Raw genomic sequence first — 20,267 nt, 5'->3', positions numbered from 1 at the left:
TTAGCATGCGCCTTGTTATTAGGTCATTCGATCATACGAGGTCTGTAAATTAAGTAATGAGACGTGATTTTTTAAAAAACATTTATTCAAAAAGAATTACAATTCTATACTGTCACCTTCAAAATAAACTTCCTTCTGAAGCCACACAGCGCTGGAGACGTTTCTTCCACTCCTCATAGCAGTGCTCGAATTCCTATACTGGAATAGCCTTCAGCTGGTCGGTTACAGCCGTTTAATGTTTTCGACAGTCCCAAAATGAGTTCCCTTGAGGTGATTTTTCCAACTTCGGGAAGAGAAAAAAGTCATAAGGACTCAAGTCAGGCGAATAAGGAGGCTGAGGTGCCACAGGAATGTTTTTTACTGGCCAAAAACTCGTTTATTGAAATTGCTATGTGACAAGGAGCATGCTGATTTGTTTTTTCGATATCCACGGAATCGTCCACAAAGAGTTTCTACCTCAAGGACAAACGGTCAATCAACACTTTTACCGAGAGGATCTTGAAAAACTTCGAAAAATGGTCATTCGCGTGAGACCAAACATCAAAAACAAGTGGGTGTTGCATCACGATAATGCTCCTTGTAACACAGCAATTTCAATAAACGAAAACATTCAAACGGCTGTAACCGACCAGCTGAAGGCTATTCCAGTATCAGAGTTCGAGCACTGCTATGAGGAGTGGAAGAAACGTCTCCAGCGCTGTGTGGCTTCAGAAGGAAGTTATTTTGAAGGTGACAATATAGAATTGTAATTCTTTTTGAATAATTTTTTTTTAAAAAATCAGTCTCATTACTTAATTTATAGACCTCGTAGCTCTGATTAAACACAAACCCCAATACTCTGACGGGTAAATTTTTATAGTGCCCTACATTGGCGCTTTATTGTTCTATAATTTGGATTCTGGAATGCCATGTATTTGAAAGAAAATAAATTGGAATTCCCCAAAAAAAATATTTGAAGAGAAAAATAGCAACAGTTATAAAGTTGAGTAATTTATAAAAAAAAAAAAAAAAAAGAAATAGAAAAAAATAGCTACAATATCTCGTTTTGTGAATTGAGTAAAATATAGGTAAATAATCCAGATTCTAACTAACGTAAAGACAAATATGTGTATAAGAAGTAAGAGCAGTGGGTCGTGGGTATGTCTGGCAGGAAATACCTAGTGAACAATGTTAGACGTAATATTAGAGGAAGATATACGAGTGTCCTTTTTTCTTAAACCCAGATAATAACATTTGAAAAAGGGATATTTGTAGAACAAGAGTTGGTATCCTATTATTTTTATTGTATTACCATTTTCTAAAAAAAGTGTATTTTGGTTTGACGTAGTGAAGCCACAGGGATATTCTATTTCCCTACGTATAAGAAGGCACACTAGTTAGTTAACATTGTTGTAGGGTTGGATAAACAAAGAACACGATATTGTCTGAAGAAATCTCTTCACTTGAGAGGAATGCAACGCCGGCAGAGGGCAGAGGCTTTCTCAACGTAATTATTACATGCATATGTAAAGGGCAACAGTGAAGTACGCCCTTTTTCGCTTGCCGCAACATATACCTACTTCTTCCATAACTAGTTCTTCGTCTGTTTATTCTGCTAATTATTCTGCAACGTTCATTATTACTTCGTGCTTTACTGCAATTTCAACTGTTTTGTTATAATATTACTTTTCTTCTCTCCTTCAAAATTCTCTAATACGTAATTTTAAAAATGGCATCAACTGTTTAAATAACGTTTTCTTTCTTTGAGTGATAAACGGAAGTAATAAAATAGCTGTCAGTTCTGAAGTGATGCAATCTAGCTTACACGTCAGCAAATGTTGTTTTCAGTGTCTGCATAACCACAGCAAATATCAGTAAAATTAGAAAAAGACGTGCATGATATACCTACATCGGTGTAAATAGTCAGTATTATTGAATCTGTAGATTAATTACATTGAATCCTTGTTTTTGCTCCTTTTATTTTCCAATTAGTGCATATTTTTGCATTCAGAGGGATCCCAGTTTGGAGTAAACATCCCAGTTTATTCCAGTTTTACCCGAGAAAAAAAACAAAGGCAGAGTGTTGAAACTCAAATACCGGGTCACGCAAGCTTTATCTCGTTCAACTTACGTGTTGATTTATAAATATTAGTGCCTCCATTCTATTTTTCTTATTTTACAGAACATACAAAGTGCCCAGATATAATTTTATATTATGGCTTCATAAATTTGAATATCTTAATAAAAAAAAATACGTGTCACATTCTCTAATTTACTTATTGTGATTCAATACAAACGCTTATGCAAATCTGTCCTGTTATCAGAGCTTGTCAAGGAAAAAATTGTAAGCCACGAGTGGTTCCCATTGTTCTCAAGCTTAACTTCAGTTCCTCGAGAACTGCCGTTCGCGTGAGCTCTTCTCTAAGATTATTGTAGTAAGGAATTGGAGATTAGCTTGAGATTTATTGTTGCAACATCCTTTGGATTAAATAGATTCTACGATATTAATTCTTTTAACCCAATTTTTTTTTTTTATTTAACATTTAAATTTAGCCTAATTTTATAAATGAAGCCTTTTAAGCCACTTTTAACCCATTAAGAAGAGATTTTAATAACAAGTAGTCGTATCAAGAAAGTTTTACGAAATCAAGAAACACAGCATCCTCTTTTACGGTCACACCATTCTGAAGAATCTGCTTTGTCCGAGGATCTTACGAGTTCTCCCTCATCCTTAGCTTATTCTTTACTCGATTGGAAGTATTTATAGTTATTGATTACTTTGACAAAGTTATCCTTTAGTTCCACTTTTTTTACGTACATTTATTATTTTGCGGGTGTTTAAGCCGTCTAAATAGATCTGATCCTAGTTTAGCGCTTTCCCTGACGTGTCACTTCTTCCCTTTGAAGAATTTCCAGGACCTTCCCTTGCAGAAGTGCTATTCCAATCATCCTGTTGTATCGTACAATATATCGTAACCTCCAGATCTTGCAAGAATTCCCTGGAGAGTAAGTTTCTCTCCAGTTCACAGCACTTAGATTTTAGAATTGGGCGCCGCATTGATGGTTTCCCCTAACCATCTCATCACAATTCTTATAACTCAAACGACCTTTCTTTCCTGTTAGATTCCTTACTGGTAACCTAAGAGTACATAGACTGCACAACTCTTGTCACTTCCTTCTAAGGGACGGAAAATACTTCACTTCTCCCTGCCAGGATTAGAAGTATTATCCCGCATACATTTTTTTCATTCTTACTTCATTCTCCACTCCTATATCTTCTTGTCATGTAATTTCTTCGTTGCAGCAACTGGTGGACGTTCAGGACACAAAAAAGTGACCCTTAAGATTAAGACTTAAGAAAAACTTCTGCTGTCACTTTAGTTATGGTGAGGGAGCTACAGTATCAACAATTTACAAAAATGGAAGGTACCTCCATTCCTTTGGTGCTTAAGGTTTCCTTTTTCTTTCCAAATCTGATGTTTAAAAATTCTGAATAGAATTCTGCTTGTGGAGGAACAATGGGTATAGTTTGGCGGCGTAGTGGAAGTGGAGGACATGTGTGAGAAGAATCAACTTGATGTGAGCAATGTGGTTATGAAGAATGGCAAAGTGAACTCCAGTAGTGAAGAGACTTGATGCTTGAATGTTTTCTGCCGTTTTGTGTATTTGTTCAGGTTGCTAACAAGGAAACTGCGCTAGTGTGTGTATCTGTATATAGTGTTCAATTCGGTAATAACTCTCACATTCTAGAAGCAGTATTGATCCATTCCATGCACTCCCAAACCTCCGGACGTTCCTCCACTGGTTCTCGTTACTTTACAGACTCTCTCCCTTCTTCTCAGCCAATCGTTCTCTTCTCCTGTCGTTTACATTACCCTGTCTCTCTCTTCCAGACTATCTGCTTGGCTGTGACTGTTCCAGAATGTAAGTACGCTCGTATATCGCTAAAACCTTTAATGTATAAAGCGGAACTTTACTGTTCATACACAAAAAAACATTTACACAATCACGACACATACTAACACGTATTTAATAGAGGAAATCATGGCGTATGTCTTCCCATTTCTTTTTATTTCCTTTTTTTAGCATTCCATATCCTTCTCTCTGTGTGTATTTTTCTGTTGTTTTTCTATCTAAAATCTACCTAAAACGAAATTTGATGTGAAAACCTACTCAAACTTCTCATTACGACAATTCAGTTCGTATTTTAGGATCGTTGACTTCAATATTGCTCATGTTTACTTGTTAAATTTCAATAAAATAAGAGCTTTTGAAGGTATCTTGGCGCACAGCTCTCGAAATTTTAAGAAAATTACTTCTTTTTTGGTCCCAGCAAAAGATTGCAGTTTGTATTTTAACAACAGCCAAACATCCAATTAAATAATGTTTATTTTAAAAAGTATCGATTTGTAAAACATTAATAATCTAGTAATCATTTTACACCAATTATTAGAACGTTTGTTGACTCCTCCACTTTGTTTCCATCAGAAACTCACGCTGTTATAGATCGCGCTAGCTGCTATTATCCATGGAGACAATGGCAGTCGTTCCAAAACTACCGGAGATTTCTCCAGATTAATCAGCAGCCGTTGAAAATCTTTAAAAGATTGCCAACACTTATCCCTGCGAGGGTTTAAGAACTCTAAATACCTCCTAACCATAGTGAAAGGCGGCCATTCTCTTATATCACTAGAGGACGTCACGTATGCATTTGACAGAAGACGACGGGTTGTGTTAAGTGCAGGGTGTGATCCTGCATTTCGATTTAACCATATACTGCAGGTATTTGCTGCTTCCCGTACTTCCATTGTCATTCACTTCCTCTTAGCTCTACTTGCCCTTCAGTTTGAGTACACATCTCAACAACTTTACACAATAATTCATTGTTCTTCAACTTCCATGCAACGCTTTCTTCTACATTGTTTTTTATTTCTTTAAACATTGTAACTTGTTAACCTGGGTAAGATCCTGGAATTTTTGTGAGAATTCAAGGATCATATTTGCAGTTTTTGTCCTGCATCAAGCAATTTACTCGCAATTTATCTTTTTTTTTTGGAAAGTGATAATATAAATCGTACTACTTCAACATTTGTTCCAGGTTTTTTACACTCTACATTCCTGACCTGGGTATTCTGTTCACACAGGACACTTTATTGTACTTCCTGTAACATGTATTTACTGTTACAAACAAAAAGAAGCAATATCGTGAATTTGAGACTTCTCCTAGTGCCCTGAGAGTAAGTTAGAGATATAATCTGAATTAAAACAATATTTCGAATCCGAAAAATGGTAGAAACTTGATATTATTTGAACGTCTTCACTTCATTGATTGAACAATTCTATTAAAACTCATCTTCCGGAAGTGCAATTAAATCTTGATTTGTTCCTTCTTTCGCCCTACTTTGATAGAGAAAGACGTAAAGTTCCATCGCGTTACTATGTTTTTCTCCATTTTCTCTTTAATTCCCCCCCCAAATTTGTTACGATCAAATTACACTCTTTTATTAACAGTAAGAGAAAGTAGGAAAGTTTAAGTTGTTCAAGTAATTTGTCACGCAAAGACTGTTGCTATAAAATATGTTTCGCCTCGTGTAAATATCACGTACCCAAGATATCTACTTTTACTTCCGTTTCACAAAGACACATGCACACTAACACAGAATGTGTAACAAAGGGAAAACTATTGTATCCCATATTTTTTATTTTTTTTATCTAATTTTTTTATGTTACCGTATAGAGAAGTATTCAGTTTGTAGAAAGTCTAGAATATAGTACTGTTCTAGACTCTAGTTGAATTTATTGTTTTATATTTAGGGTGAGACAATTTCTGTATATTATAATCCAGATATACGTATGTATTGTCTTGATGTTTTGTACTGGTTTATGTACTTCGTAATAATGTTAGGTACTACACATATTCTATTTTGTTTGTTTAAAATGTTACGTGCACTGTCTGCAGAATGCAATTGTCTTTTTATATACTGCATGTGAATGTATATGCAAGCTATACCACGTTCTATCCGCTATATTCTTTTCAATATGTCTGTATATTTTTTCCTTCTTACTTGTTAAATAAATAAACATGTTCATTATTTGCTGCATATAAAGCCTTTTCTATATATTTCTTTTTTCTCTAGCTCCAATAGATTGGCATTCCTGGTTGGCTGGGCTTACCCAAAAATTCACGGTGGCCAATTATATTGGATTAATTGAAAAATTGTAATGATAGTCTTTTGGTAGTTTCAATTCAGATGATAAGTGAATTTGAACTCAAATCTTCTGAACTTGAACCCGATTCGCTCTAGATATCAGATAAGGAAAAAAGAATCAGACGATAATGTTATCTGTTTTAGGAAACCATTTGCGGATATTTTTACCTCGAAAGAAAAATTAAAAAATCCTTTAGTGAACACTCAAATTTTTCTTTTCTCGCAATTTTGTATAATTAATGTTTCCTTGAATTACCATTTTCAAAAAAAAAGCAATGGAATTGTAATAATTTATCAGAGTAAAAAGGTTTTGCGAGTGTTCGAGGGTCGTTTGAAAAGTCCGTGCAAAGTCAGAGAGATAGCACCACTGGCGCGTATCGAGGTTATGTTTAGTTAGTAGCATCTCTTGGAAGAACACACACCAAGTTTCAGCCAGATCGGTCTATTTCTTTGTGTTTGTCATTCGTTTGAATCGAGGAAGTCGAGTGATTTTCAAAAAATGGACGAAAAAGAATTTCGTGTGTTGATTAAACATTACTTTATGAAAGGCAAAACGCCTCAGGAGACTAAAGAGAAGCTTGATAAACATTATGGTGACTCTGCACCTTCGATTAGAACAGTTTATAAGTGGTTTCAAAATTTTCGGAGTGGCCATATGGGCACAAGTAACGCTGAACGTTCTGGACGCCCTGTTGAGGTTACTACTCCAGAAATCATTGATAAAATCCATGATATGGTGATGGATGACAGAAGAGTGAAGGTGCGTGAGATTGCTAGTGCTGTGGGCATCTCGAATTAACGGGTACATAATATTTTGCATCAACATTTGGACATGACAAAGCTATCCGCAAGATGGGTGCCGCGATTGCTCACGCTTGACCAAAAACGAAATCGTGTGAAGTGTTGCAAGGACGGTTTGCAGCTGTTCCAGAAGAATCCGCAGGACTTTAAGCGTCGTTTCGTCACTGTGGATGAAACTTGGATACATCACTACACTCCTGAGACCAAAGAACAATCTAAACAATGGGTTACCAAGGGGGAATCTGCGCCAAAAAAGGCGAAGACCGTTCCTTCGGCCGGAAAGATTATGGCGACTGTCTTTTGGGATTCGCAAGGAATAATCCTCATCGACTATCTGGAAAAGGGTAAAACTATTACAGGTGCATATTATTCATCGTTATTGGACCATTTGAAAACCGAGCTGCAAGAAAAACGCCCACGATTGGCCCACAAAAAAGTCCTTTTCCATCACGACAACGCACCAGCTCATACCTCAGCAGTTGTGGTCGCAAAATTAATGGAAATAGGGTTCCAACTCGTTTCACATCCCCCCTATTCTCCAGACTTTGCTCCCTCGGACTACTATTTGTTCCCCAATATGAAGAAATGGCTGGCGGGAAAAAGATTTTATTCAAACAGGAGGTGATTGCAGAAACGAATGGCTATTTTTCAGACTTGGACAAATCCTATTATTCGGAAGGGATCAACAAACTAGAGCAGCGTTGGACGAAGTGTATAAGCCTAAAAGGAGACTATATTGAAAAATAAAAAGGTTTACCCCAAAAAATTAAGTAGTTTTTATTTTTGCACGGACTTTTCAAACGACCCTCGTACACAATATTGGTTACAGAATTATGTGAACTATACTTGGATAGAAGTATAATGACGATATTGTTATTGCAATATCCTTCTTCTATTCTTGTTGTTGTTGTTGTTGTTGTTTTACTATTCTACTGGACTGATTTCAACGTTTACTATCTTGGTTTTCCCTTTTTGGTAAACACATCCACGGTGTCTGTCGCTGTCTGTTTGTTCTAGTTTCCTCTTCCTCATTTCAACTTTGTACATCTCGTACACTTGTTTTTTGCTTAAATAACTCTTTAGTAACCTAATACATAAAGAATTACAATTGTTACTAATGCTGCTATAGCAACCTTACTGTAAATACATAACGGGTCCTTTACAAAAAAACAAAAGAGAAAACTAAAAGAATTTAATATAATTCAAGGTCCTTAGGTATGTTTGTGATTGGCTATTATTACTTAAGCTTGGTATGCCAAGGCTGCCTTGATTTCTGTTATTATAATCACTCCTGTTATTTTACCTATTACATTTCACCGCTCTAACAATATATGTAGAACATAACACGCCCTTGCTTGACTCCATCCATTGCTTTGTGACTGCAGATTCCAATACAATTGCAAGTGTGTCGACTTTGTAGTGTCTCTTTTACCTTATTTCATCTTCCAGTGGTTTCTTTTATTACCTAGTCCATATATGGAAGTAAAGCTTGCCTGAAAAAATAGGCATAAGGTATTTCTTTATCATGAGAACAGCCATTGGTTGATTTGGTCTAGTCAAAGTTAATTCTGAAATGAAGCTTTTTCTTATTGCCGTTGAAAATAATTATTGTGTTGGTACATTATAATAAACTCTTCTAATAAAATGGTTACCTCATTAGTTACCCTCTTTTTGCCAATTTATGGTACTTAGGATGCCCTACAAACGGCGGCGGGTAGCTCCAAACATAATAAAGTGTTTTCCATCCAGAATGTCAAATCTTCGTGTTTATCAAGAAATTATTAAAATTAATCCTGTTAACGGTACCATATCTTGGCTCTTAGCCGCCATTGCTAAGGCCACCATAACATTTAAATCATAAATATGTCTTCTGTTAATGCTACTTAATATTTGTTGTATTATTTTATCTTCATAAAAATATTTTTTTTTACTAAGATTGTTGTGGCTACGTATTATGCTTGTTTTTAATAAACAATGAAATAATTTTATTGGTTGGTGTTGGGTGATAAGGGAGAAGTTAATGGCGATTGGACAGAGAAGCTTCGTCTGTCTGTCCAACTCGCAAGGGGCTCCGCTGGCTTTATTATCCAAATGGTGCTCAAGCACGCCATGTATGTTCATTTCTTTCTACTAATGTGTGCCTTTTTTTAATGTTACCCTCTTCTTCTAAATGCCATGGTCTTTCTTTGTTCTTCTTTCTGTTCTCCGCCAGCCATCGGGGCATCACTTCCTTTCTCTATAAACTTGGCTGTTACAGTGTATACAACATTCTCTCTCTTCTTATGTGGTTTGTCCTCTAGTTTATATAACCTTAAGTTACATTCTTCAATTGTTTATTCTTTTATTTTTATTTACTTCTAGATTTAGACGGCATATTTGTAAGGAAATAAAAGATTTCCTCTGGAATGGCTCTTTAAGAAGTGGGGCGACTGGCGCAGGAGGACAGTGGGGGTAGGAAATTGCTAGTAGACACGCACCAGATACAACTTAAGATCACAATGTGTAACGTTTCGCTAAGTACTACGAGAAAAAGAATAAAGCTGGCTGTGGTTGAAGTTAACCATTTGATTCTGCACTTTACTCTAAGCAAGCAGACAAGCTCGGCTTGCTTCTGATATGACTACCCTTGCAATCCGCTTCTCACATCCTGCAGGTTAGCACATCGTGGTCCACATCTATAGCTGTTCCTATCTAGTAGATTTTAACTCAGTTCTAGGTTCGAAATCATTAGATTCTTTTTTTTCTTCCTAGAAGCATCTACAGCTCACAGCTCTGAATAGAAGCAATGCACTAATCACAGCCCCCCAGAGCTCAGATTTTGCCCTTATTATAGGGCAAGATATGTAATAATAGATGCTTTGAAGTTTATCCTAACTCAAAGCCAAGAGAGTTAGCTTTTACATTCAGAACATAATTCTCACCTGCTTTCATTTCCTCTCCTCTGTGTTCTAACTCCAGGATCGATTCCCGGTCTTACCTTGGATTATTGTTGATAGTGTACATCGCTGTTTTGACTAAGTAAGTAACTTGAATAATTGAGAAGAGAGAATACTAATTTCTCTCTCATACATACGCACAGCAAAGAGGGGCCCACCCAGCTAACAGACAACTGTCAACTGTATTAGATTGCATGGTAACAGTAGTACCCCCGGTATGTACCGTGGTGCGCCCTGTGGTTGTTCACCTGGAACAGCTCCCCGGTCTGTTGGTTTTTTCTCACACATTGTCCATTTTACTGGCTAATAAACTTTTGGACTTTTGTTATTACTTTTTGGTTTATAGTTGAGAATTAACCTTTGCATTGCTTAGTCTAATGTTTTAGCATTTATTATACTACTAGTCCAAGATACTCCTCGTAAAATAATTTTATATTGAAAAATATTAGACCCCGTTCAAGTATTCCGTCCAATCTATCTTCAGGACCTGGTAAAAAATATTTTAGTTGTATAATGAGCTTTATTTTGGCCATTTTCGTTAATTTTAATTAGATCTTTTCTCTGTCGTAAAAATTTAGAGCAGTTCTCTTAAGTTCGTAACAGATTGATTTAAAAAAAAAAAAAAAGTTATGCAGATAAAATTAGTAGAGTGAGCAGTGACGTATTAGTGGGTTTTTCAGTTGTGTAAAAATGATTTATGATGATTATTTAACATATATGCAAATGAAGGATAATATCAAACTGGTTATTGAAGGAGGAATGCATAATTATTTTTAATTTATTATTATGCAGGCGGAGGTTATTATTTATAAATTATTTAACATAAGTTTGCATCTCATTAAATTTAAATTTTTGTGAATTCAAATACAAATTAAGTAATTAATTACAATTAGGTAACAAGGCAATGAAAATCATTTACTTTTTATTAATTTTAATGATCACGCAATGTGAAGTTACGTTTATTTTCATTTTGAACGACTTAAACCAATATAAATTCATTACTTGTTGACCGCAACTGCAAACTTGTTTAATTTCGTATTAGGTCAAATTTGTTCAGTTCATAAGCAGGCATGACAGAAAATACACAAACACTATAATAACAATGTAGAAACATTAGCCCTGCAGGTGACCATACCTCTTAGGTCGAAAGCTCTGCAGAATAATTAAAAAAATCATGTCTAACATTGAAATCATTCTTTCGTTCCTTCTGGAGAATTTAATATTCTGTTGATATGCCAAAACTCCAAGTTAGAAAAATATCTGTTTGACTAGAATCGCGAAAATAATATAAAAAATAAAAAACTATTATTTCCGCAATTTCCCTCTAAAAATTGTCGTCACTTAGCAAAATCATAGATCACACGGGGAAGCTAATTACAAAATTTGCTGAGGTAATCTAAACAATTCATAATTAACAAAAATGTAAATAATATTTCATATTGCATTTGTTTGCAATTTTCTGCATGGCGGGGGGGGGGGGTGATATCCTTGAGGCGATAAAAAGAAAAAATGCAATTATTCATTTATAATTTTATAAAAGGAAGCCCCGCTATAAATCTTTTTCTAAACGATTATGTTAAAATGAATGTTCTCTTTTATAAAATTAAGCTTTTTTATTCCCCTTCACCACTAATTCTTGTAATAAGTATCTTTGGAATTGCCTTATGACGCAGAAATGGTTTTGAAGCCAAATAATAACATTTCTGAGGACCATCTCATGAGACCATCTGAAGCTTTCCTAGTTTTATCCAGAAGTTTTTCCCAATTTCTGGTGAAATAAATAAAAGTAATTGGATGTGTGCGCTCACAATAGAAGCGACAATAAGTTGTGTTCGCGTCAAATGAATGGCCACGCTCCCCTCGAAGCTTAACATTTTGGGCTGCTGATAATGTGGTAAAAAAAGAATTAGGTAAAATATGGAAAACATTTTGACAGTAGGAGACAATATGAAGCCATTATTTCAAAGTCAACAATGAATTGGTGATAGATCACGCTCTAATTAAATATATATTATTAAATTTATTGCAATCATTGATTACCACTTTTCATCCACAAACGTTGATTATTAAAAAAAGGTAATATTACGCCTAATATGCACTCGGTCATGCAGCATAAGTGGGGTCTTGTTCATAAAATATTATTCGATCAATAACCGTCACCATTATCTCATGTACATCTCTGGCCAGAGTTATCTACCTAAAATCTCCCCCTAGGGAATAGTGTGTAATGTTTTTTTTTGAACAATGTTATATTAAAATGGCGAATTTGTTTTATATGTTGTCTTAATCACGTAAATTACCTTCTTTCATTAGTGAAATTAATGTATCTCTAGAGAGATTAGATGAATCACTCAGGTTATATAATGCATTTATATGAGATGAAGTTGAAAGTTATAAAGATAGGGTTTATGATAGCACGTGATTCACTCCTTAGGGACAACATATATGGGGTACTCTAGTGGTGAACAATCTGCTAATGTTTTAAAGTCATACATTATCTTTCTGCTGTTCAATCTACCAAACTTTGGCAATCATTTATATTCTACCGAGAAACGTAGTTCGCCTATAAGCCTTATGAAAAAAGAAACTTACTAAAGCTTCGCTTTTAGGGTGCACGGTGATCGCGCCCAGCATCAGGTTCTTTAGAATAGGAGAATGAATTAAGTTTTCAATTATGACCCAACGTAGTCCGGTATTATTGCTGATGATCCCCAACCGAAGAAAACGTCCAATTAAAATTCAACCTCAAGTTAAGTGAGGTTACTCTTTTTAAAAAAACAAAAAAAAAATCATTCCTCAATTTTTAAAAATAGGAATTATCAGGTAATATATTCATATTTTGAAAACTCTGACTGGATTTTCAATTCTAATATCAGATGGTGGTTTCAGAAAAGCTAAAAGTGCTTTTTGTGATCAGCTGATATAGTGGTGTTGGCTGTTATTGACAGGCATTGTTGATAGGCACGCACTTTTGTTGACGGTTAGTCCAAATTAGGCGATTAAAGGGAGAATATTTGACTAGTACTAATAGTTTATTGCATTAATTGAAATTTGTTTCGGAACAAAGTCCAAAATTTAAATAAATAAAGTAAGCGAATAACAGAAAAAGTTAACTAATGTTAAGTTACTGTTCAATTTAATAAACAGTTTTATTTCTAATTTTATTTATGAGGTTGATGTCATTTCGCTAAATGACCATGGATTCCCTCTTTTACCAGTAATACGTCATCTTTCTACTCTAAGGTTATTAACTTGGATCAAATTGTCCATGTATAATTATCCGACAACTTGTCTTTTACAGCCAGATCATTTAGCCTAATAAAATTTATCTCAGCTTTTTAAAAAAACATTTGTTAAATTATCAGATAAAGTTTAGTTTGTGTCGTAATTTGTTGGGTGCGGTATTTTAATAACGTTTGTTGGCAAACGTTTGTAGTTGGATCTTTTATTAGTACTACCTCGTTGAATTGGCTGAAAATAGAAAGAATCAGTGACTCTGAAAGAGAATTATATACGATAGTTTCAAAGGAACAAACTCTCCACGTCTTTGATCAAATTTGTTCAAGAAACTTTGTTAAGTAAAATTTATAGAATTATTTTTGCACATTAAATGTACCGGCTTTAAAGAAAATTGTAGGAGATTTTTTGGAGAACAATTCTGTAGTTCGTTGTTTGAAGTCTGAACTTAATGGTTCAACCGTGGGACTTGATGGAAGTTACTGGTCAAAATATTTGCAGACATTTAAGGATGTTTTTTTTTAAGATTCTTTTTAGGACTTAGTTAATATATGCTACACATAATCTTTAGTTTTTATTTTTTTAGGAGGTTAGGTAGAGTCTAGATTGAACAGAGAAATGTTCTTTTAGTTGTGAACGTCATGTTCGAAACAGCAAGAACGTTCTAAGAACACTGAAGGAAATCATTTACACCAAACGGACAATTAATTACAGTTTTTGCTCATGTTTTAGGCTCTAGTTTACTAAAATCGTAGCTTAACTTTATACTTAAGGCGCTGCTGACCCAGGCCTAGACTTCCGCTTTAGGCCTTGGATTTTATTTAACATGAAATATCTATCCGCCACTGTAAAGCCCACATGATAAAGCAGGCATAACCTAATTTTTTTTAAAAAAAAAAGAAAACCCAGTAATGGATTAAGTAAAGGACAAACTGAAACAATAATTAATGGGCTTAAATAAATAACTAAGCAAGTCTAGGTAGGAGAAGAAGTTACTTATTTAGTAGGAGTGGTTCTCCAGGTGTTAAGGAACAAGGAGCTTCACGCAGAGATGTACGAAGGATGTCTAGTGTTTAAGTATATTTAGGGAAGGGCTACGGGTGGCCTAATAATTGCTTGTCACCGTGAGTTCTTCATTTGTATTAACCAAATAGAATGGAACGAATAAGAACTACCTCATATTCTAATGTCTTACTGGTTCCACTGTATATGCTCTGCGCGTATGGTTTGGGATTTAATCAGAGCAATGGTAACTTGGCTTATCATTGCAACAGTAACTTAGTGGTAACCTCCTTTCTTGGAACAAAATAAACTGAATTTTTTAATTTTATCTCTCCAGCGAAACTTCTCTCCTGTAGATAATCTGAAAACAGGAAACTCCTCTCCTCTCGCTGCCCTTCTACCGCTGCTATTGTTCCACTTCAAGATTCCCACAATCTACTTGAGCATTACAAAACAAAAGAAGCAAGGTCGCAGGTGAATGCAATGTGGAGGTTACGCCAAGAACAATGATGTCCTATTTCAGAGATACTTTTTATTCCAGTAATTAGTGAAGTCTGTAATATATATATGTATGTGTTAATCTAGTAGTCATTGAACTGTAAATAAGTAATCTGATGCAAATCTCCATGAAATTTCACTGTAATTGCGCAGTGCCTTAGGGTGGAGATTGTGAGAAGGTCAAGCGGACTACCGCGATTCAAACGTCAACTTTGATGAACCTTATCCCCATTGTCATGCTTTCACAATAGCAGAACGATGTCCAAGCTTTTCCTACGAAGTATTTTTTTGCGTGTTATCTCCTGTGTTTGCTAAGTGCCAAGAAGTCCAAAGTGCTAACTAACGAAAGCAACGCAATCAGCAGAATAGAAGAGGAGACCATTTCTTCTTCACCTGGCCGCGTAGGGATTGCTAGAGAATGACAAATGGTGTCACCTGCCATGCGCAACATTCTTTGCAGAAATTTTTTTCCGAGCCAATTAAAGAGGTATTAAAGCTAGACGAATTCGGTATTGGAAGGAAGAACTGAAGAGCTTGCATATAGCACACTGACACGCTTGTTATCCTAGAGCAGGGGTCGGCAACCCGTGGCTCGCGAGCCGCATGCGGCTCTTTTATCCAAATTTTGTGGCTCTTCAGCTTGCCCAAAATATATTGTATATTTCAATTTTATTGAAACAAATGAAAATTTCATTTATTAAAGTAAAGATATTTTTTCAAAAAGAATTTTAAATGTGATAGGTTTGAAATTGAATAGAATTATATTGAAATGCAGTACGTAGTAATAGGACTGCTGCCATTTTCATTCAGACGCAGGTTTAGTTATTATTTATTTGTTTATTTACTTTGTAATAAGTGAAAATAAGTATGTAAAATATTTAAATGTTATTGAATATCATAAAATAATAATTTGAGAAAACAAATGATCTTCAGAGGTTTTTACACCATCATCCTTGCGGCTCTTGGTAAGATTTATTAAAATTATTTAAGGAAGAAATGGCTCTCTACTTAAAATAGGTTGCCGACCCCTTTCCTAGAGGAGTTGTCAATAACTTGAGCTTTAAAAAAAGAAATAAGAGGTTAGAAAATTTAACAATGCCCTAAGATTTAAATATAAAGGAAAAGCGATTTGTTTACGCCAATTCCACAGCCTTAAGGAAAATAAGGTAAAATGGCATGACAATGTTAAGCTTTTTCAAGGCACCAGTGGACTGGCACAATCTTGTTTCTCGTTAGCCATCTGTTTCGTATTCAAAGTTAAAAAGGCTGAATAGTCGTTGAAATGAATTGAATCGATAAATGTTAAATCCATAAAAGATTTGAATTTTTGCTTCAGAATTCCATCAAAGTTAATGTTAGCCATAGCAGTTAAATACTTAATTGAATAAAATTTGCTCCGTTATTTTACTTGAAATAATTAACGTTATATTTAATAACTTTATTGCGTGTTCTTTTCTTTTTTTAATAATAATTATTGTTATTGTGCGCATAACATAGATTTCAGTTTACATACTATTTACTGAATTTTTTCTTCCTATTTCCATCCAACGGAAACAATTATTCATAATTTTTTGTAGAACCGTTAACCACTTTTCTGTTTAGAAAGAAACATTTTATAAGAAATTATTATTATTATTATTATTGAATATCCTTTATACAATTATCTACTATTACCTTTTTGTGAAAGGCTTCACTACATTGTTATGAAAATTTGAAGAAGCCTTATAAAGTACTGTTGAGATAACTACCAAGTAGAATAAAACTACTAGCGATTTTGTTAAACTAATACCTAAAGGAATTACAATTTTGCACGATACTGTACTTCCTTTAGTAAATAGAAAAAGTCTGATGTGGGTGTGTTTATGTCCCGTCTGTCTATCTAGGAATATGTGGTTAGTGGAATTCAAAACGAAAAATCGAAGGAATATCAAAGTGGGTTAGGTGCCACAATTAGCTTTTCGGCCTTCTCCAGAATTGCTACTTTTACAGAAAATAATAAAAAAAAATATTTCTTCTAAAAACAGCTTCTACGGTTTTCTTAAAAACTTGGGACATTTTTACTGCGCATGAGTAGTTAGCTCTACATTTCAATCTAGCTGTCACAATTTTCCGGATAAAATTCGATTAGAGCACTTGAGGGTGAGTTTGTGTTTCTTATCGATTTCTCCGATAAATGCGCTACTTAGTTCATATTCTAAACTTATTTAGTAAGAGAAATTCCTGTGGGTGCATCAAAGGCATTTTAAATTCTGTAAAAATGTATAATTATTGGTTAAAAGTTTTACTCAATCCACACACTTACACACTCGGTTATGTTGGGAGTAAGGTCGCCGGAAAAGTTTTATCTGTTGTCTAGACGACGACGCCGACATTGTCATAGTTGATGGCATGCAGTTTTACTGCTAAACTTCTTGTAAAGGTCGTTCACCTTTTACCCTTTATATATTATGCAGTACGTAAAGTTCAAAAGGAGGACCCCAGTATACGGTTTTATATCTTTTCTTTGTTTTAGAGCAACATGGAGAAGTTTATTTTTAATTATTTATAAAAGTTTTTTGGTGTACGGCCTCTCCATCCTTGTTTTTTGGGAGCCATTTTTATTTTTCTTCACTATGCGGATCATGTATTCAAAGAATACTGTATTTTGGTGTTAATACAAATCATATAGTATTATGCATATTCAATTCATTTCATTTTCCTTATGTATTCACAAGTTTGGCAGTTTGGACTTCGTGATCTATTCGAAACTTGTACTAAGATCATCGGAAGGAGGGTATTAGCTATGTGGTTAGCGTATTGGGTTCCCACGCGGAGGTCCCGGGTTCCAATCCAGCTGCTGACCCTTAGATTTCCTCTTCCTAGGAGCTTCTTACAGCTCCACTATCCGGTGAAGGACAGTTGTAACGAGAGATTCTTTTTTGTCCGGGCGCCAGTAACCTCAGATGTTGACTCGCCTTAAATCATTATAAAAAAAAAAAGATCCTCGGTGGATATCTGTAAAAAAAAACAAAAAAACCTGGGCTTAGAACGCGAAAACATCTCCATATTGTGTGAGGGAGCTGCAGGAGACGCCATTCACCTCCTGGCGGGCTGCAAAGTGTTGTTCTGAGAATATTCAACTACCTGGGAAGTGACCAAAAGTTAGAGGAGGAGGTTATATATACTGTACCGAGAATCCTCTCACAGAGTCTTGAGATTTCAGAGGGAGTGCTGGGGCTAATCTAGCCGGCACTGGTGGAAGGAGTACACTACAGAGATTTGTGGAGGATAGCAATACACTATACAAATAGAAGAGAGTGATATCCTGCCTTTTATAAATTGGGAAAAGTACTAAAATTTCACTTCTGGGGTAATTTTGGCCGATACCATAAACCCTGAAACACCAGTGCCACCCAAACGGAACACAACAGTTTTTTTCAACAGTATGTTTTCCTCCCAGATACATCCGGTTACTCAATTTCCCAAAAATTTACCTCAGTCTTGATACTTTCTCTTTCCTGTTGATTAAAAGAAAAAACAAAATCCTTAATTTCTTTCTCTTTGATGGAATATTATTTTCATATTTTGAATTAACGCTTGTTATGCTTCGATAACGGTTTCCCTTGCAGAATCCAGTTCACTTGAATTCTCCTGCCTAGTTCTTGTTTGACCGGTGACCAATACTGTCAAAACACGCAAAGATATATATCTGTCTCCAAATAATATAAATCCAATTATCTTGTATTGGCAACTATGTATAGAGAGATATAGTATAAATAATACTATTTCCTCTTGTTTTTTGGTCCGGAAATTAAAGCAGCTCTGTTGCTTTCCACATCCTGTGCAATGTTTGTTCTTAACTTATCAGAAGTTGATAAAAAAAAAAAAATTTAAAGTGAAATCTTGACCAGTCACTTCCGGCCAAAACATCAGGTCTACTTATACTTCCCCTCTTTTTTTTATTGTTTTCGTTCTTCGTATTGTTTGGTGACTTCCTGTTTTACAAAACTATATCTAATTTTAAAAAATTAAAACAGTTAGTATCCGTCTCTGTGGGTAAGTAGAATATTCATCTTTCTTGTCTTAACTCTCATATTTCTCTACTTTAACACTACATGCCGCATGAATCATTCTGAATAGCTGACTTTATTAGTGCTCTTGATTGGATTAGAAAGAAATCAGATTATCTTGGATTATAGAATACATGTTTTTTATACAATGACAGCAACACTAATCAGATATTCACAAAACTCTGTGCGCAGTTCGAGATTCAGTTTGTTACTTCTAGGTAAACATTTTTTTGTTTAACAAGTTTATTTCTTCTACTATTTGGTAAAATACTTATTTACCTTCATCAACATTGTCAACTAAGTCAATATTAGAAATTTACTTTACAAAAGACCTTTCTCTGTCTTTCTCTATTGTAGTGTAAACGAGTTGTCGCGGAGGTAGTTGACCATACTGGTGCTATCTGTTTGATAAAAAATATTATCCAATATTGACTTCCTTCCTGTCTAGTAGAGTTGTTGTACTTCTATTTCCTCTCCAACAAGCCTTCTTTACAGCAGCAAGTTGGTACAGTTGTAGATAACTCTTCTGCTTGACTAAGATGACCTGCGCTACTAAACAAACAAGGAGAATATACCTTGAAATATTATCTTCCCGTCATATCTGTTTCAGAGAGTATTTAGATTACGATGTTCTTCAACCTGAAAGGAACGGTTAGTTCAATACTACAACAGATATAGTAGAAGCATAAATTTGTTGTTTGTTCATTGAAGATCTAGTTGTACACTTTTCAAAATCTTTGGTATGGAAATTAAAGTCGTAAACCAGCTCGCCGTTGTTCTTACATTTCTGGAGACCGTTATATTACAACATAATGAATTCTCAAAATTGCTGATATTCTGAAATGCTTTCATATATAGGAACCAAAAATGATTTACAAACAGGATCCCATCCATTCTCGTAACACAGACCTGTGTCTTCTCCATTTTATTTCCGTCTGATGAGTCAGACGGGAAATGTCCTCACTTGCATATCCAACGGAATATCATTGTTCTAATATATCCCCTGTAGTAGAAGAACAATAGTGGTTTAGTGAACTGTACCTTCAGTACAGTACATTTTCAGCAGCCATTGTAAACAGTTATTTTACTTAGTCTCCATTACACAGACAGTTTATAAGCTTAATTCCTGGATTTCTATTACAAAATAATATTGTTTATAAATTTACAAATTATTATTATTTGTGTGTTCCAGCAACTTAAGGATGAATTGGGTGAAGTTGTTGCCGAAATGGAGAACATGGACGCTGCTGATGACAGGTAAATGTTACCTTATTTTCTAGAACTTGTTTTACGTAATTTGTACAGACAAAGGAATATCATTTTAATTATAAATTGAGCGCGAAGGAAGTGCTCTTCTACTCGGTGTAAATTATTTAAAACGGAAACTTATAACAGTCTTCAACTGGACTGAACTGGTTGAATTTCTTTAATGAACGTAAAAAACGAAAAATCTTTTCATGTATAGTAAACTTACAACAAACTATTTAATACGCAAAAGGAAATATGTCGAATAAAATTGGATGCGGGTTGGGTCTCCTCCCAAAATGAGAATTAAA

General features: G+C 34.9%; 1 protein-coding gene across 4 annotated transcripts in view; it reads left to right on the top strand.

Annotated features, from left to right (window-relative positions):
• The window catches only part of step (cytohesin steppke), a 124,752-nt gene that overhangs the window by 86,952 nt on the left and 17,533 nt on the right, over positions 1–20,267 (top strand). For all 4 annotated transcript variants that reach the window (XM_074142543.1, XM_074142542.1, XM_074142544.1 and 1 more), the window contains one exon: positions 19,904–19,968. In XM_074142543.1, the coding sequence (XP_073998644.1) occupies positions 19,904–19,968 (65 nt within the window). The remainder of the gene's footprint in view (positions 1–19,903; positions 19,969–20,267) is intronic.

This window comes from Rhodnius prolixus, unplaced genomic scaffold (assembly GCF_049639745.1).
Source record: "Rhodnius prolixus isolate KJV_2025 unplaced genomic scaffold, Rpr scaffold_6, whole genome shotgun sequence".
NCBI lineage: Eukaryota > Metazoa > Arthropoda > Insecta > Hemiptera > Reduviidae > Rhodnius > Rhodnius prolixus.
This window is presented reverse-complemented; position numbering and strand designations above follow the sequence as displayed.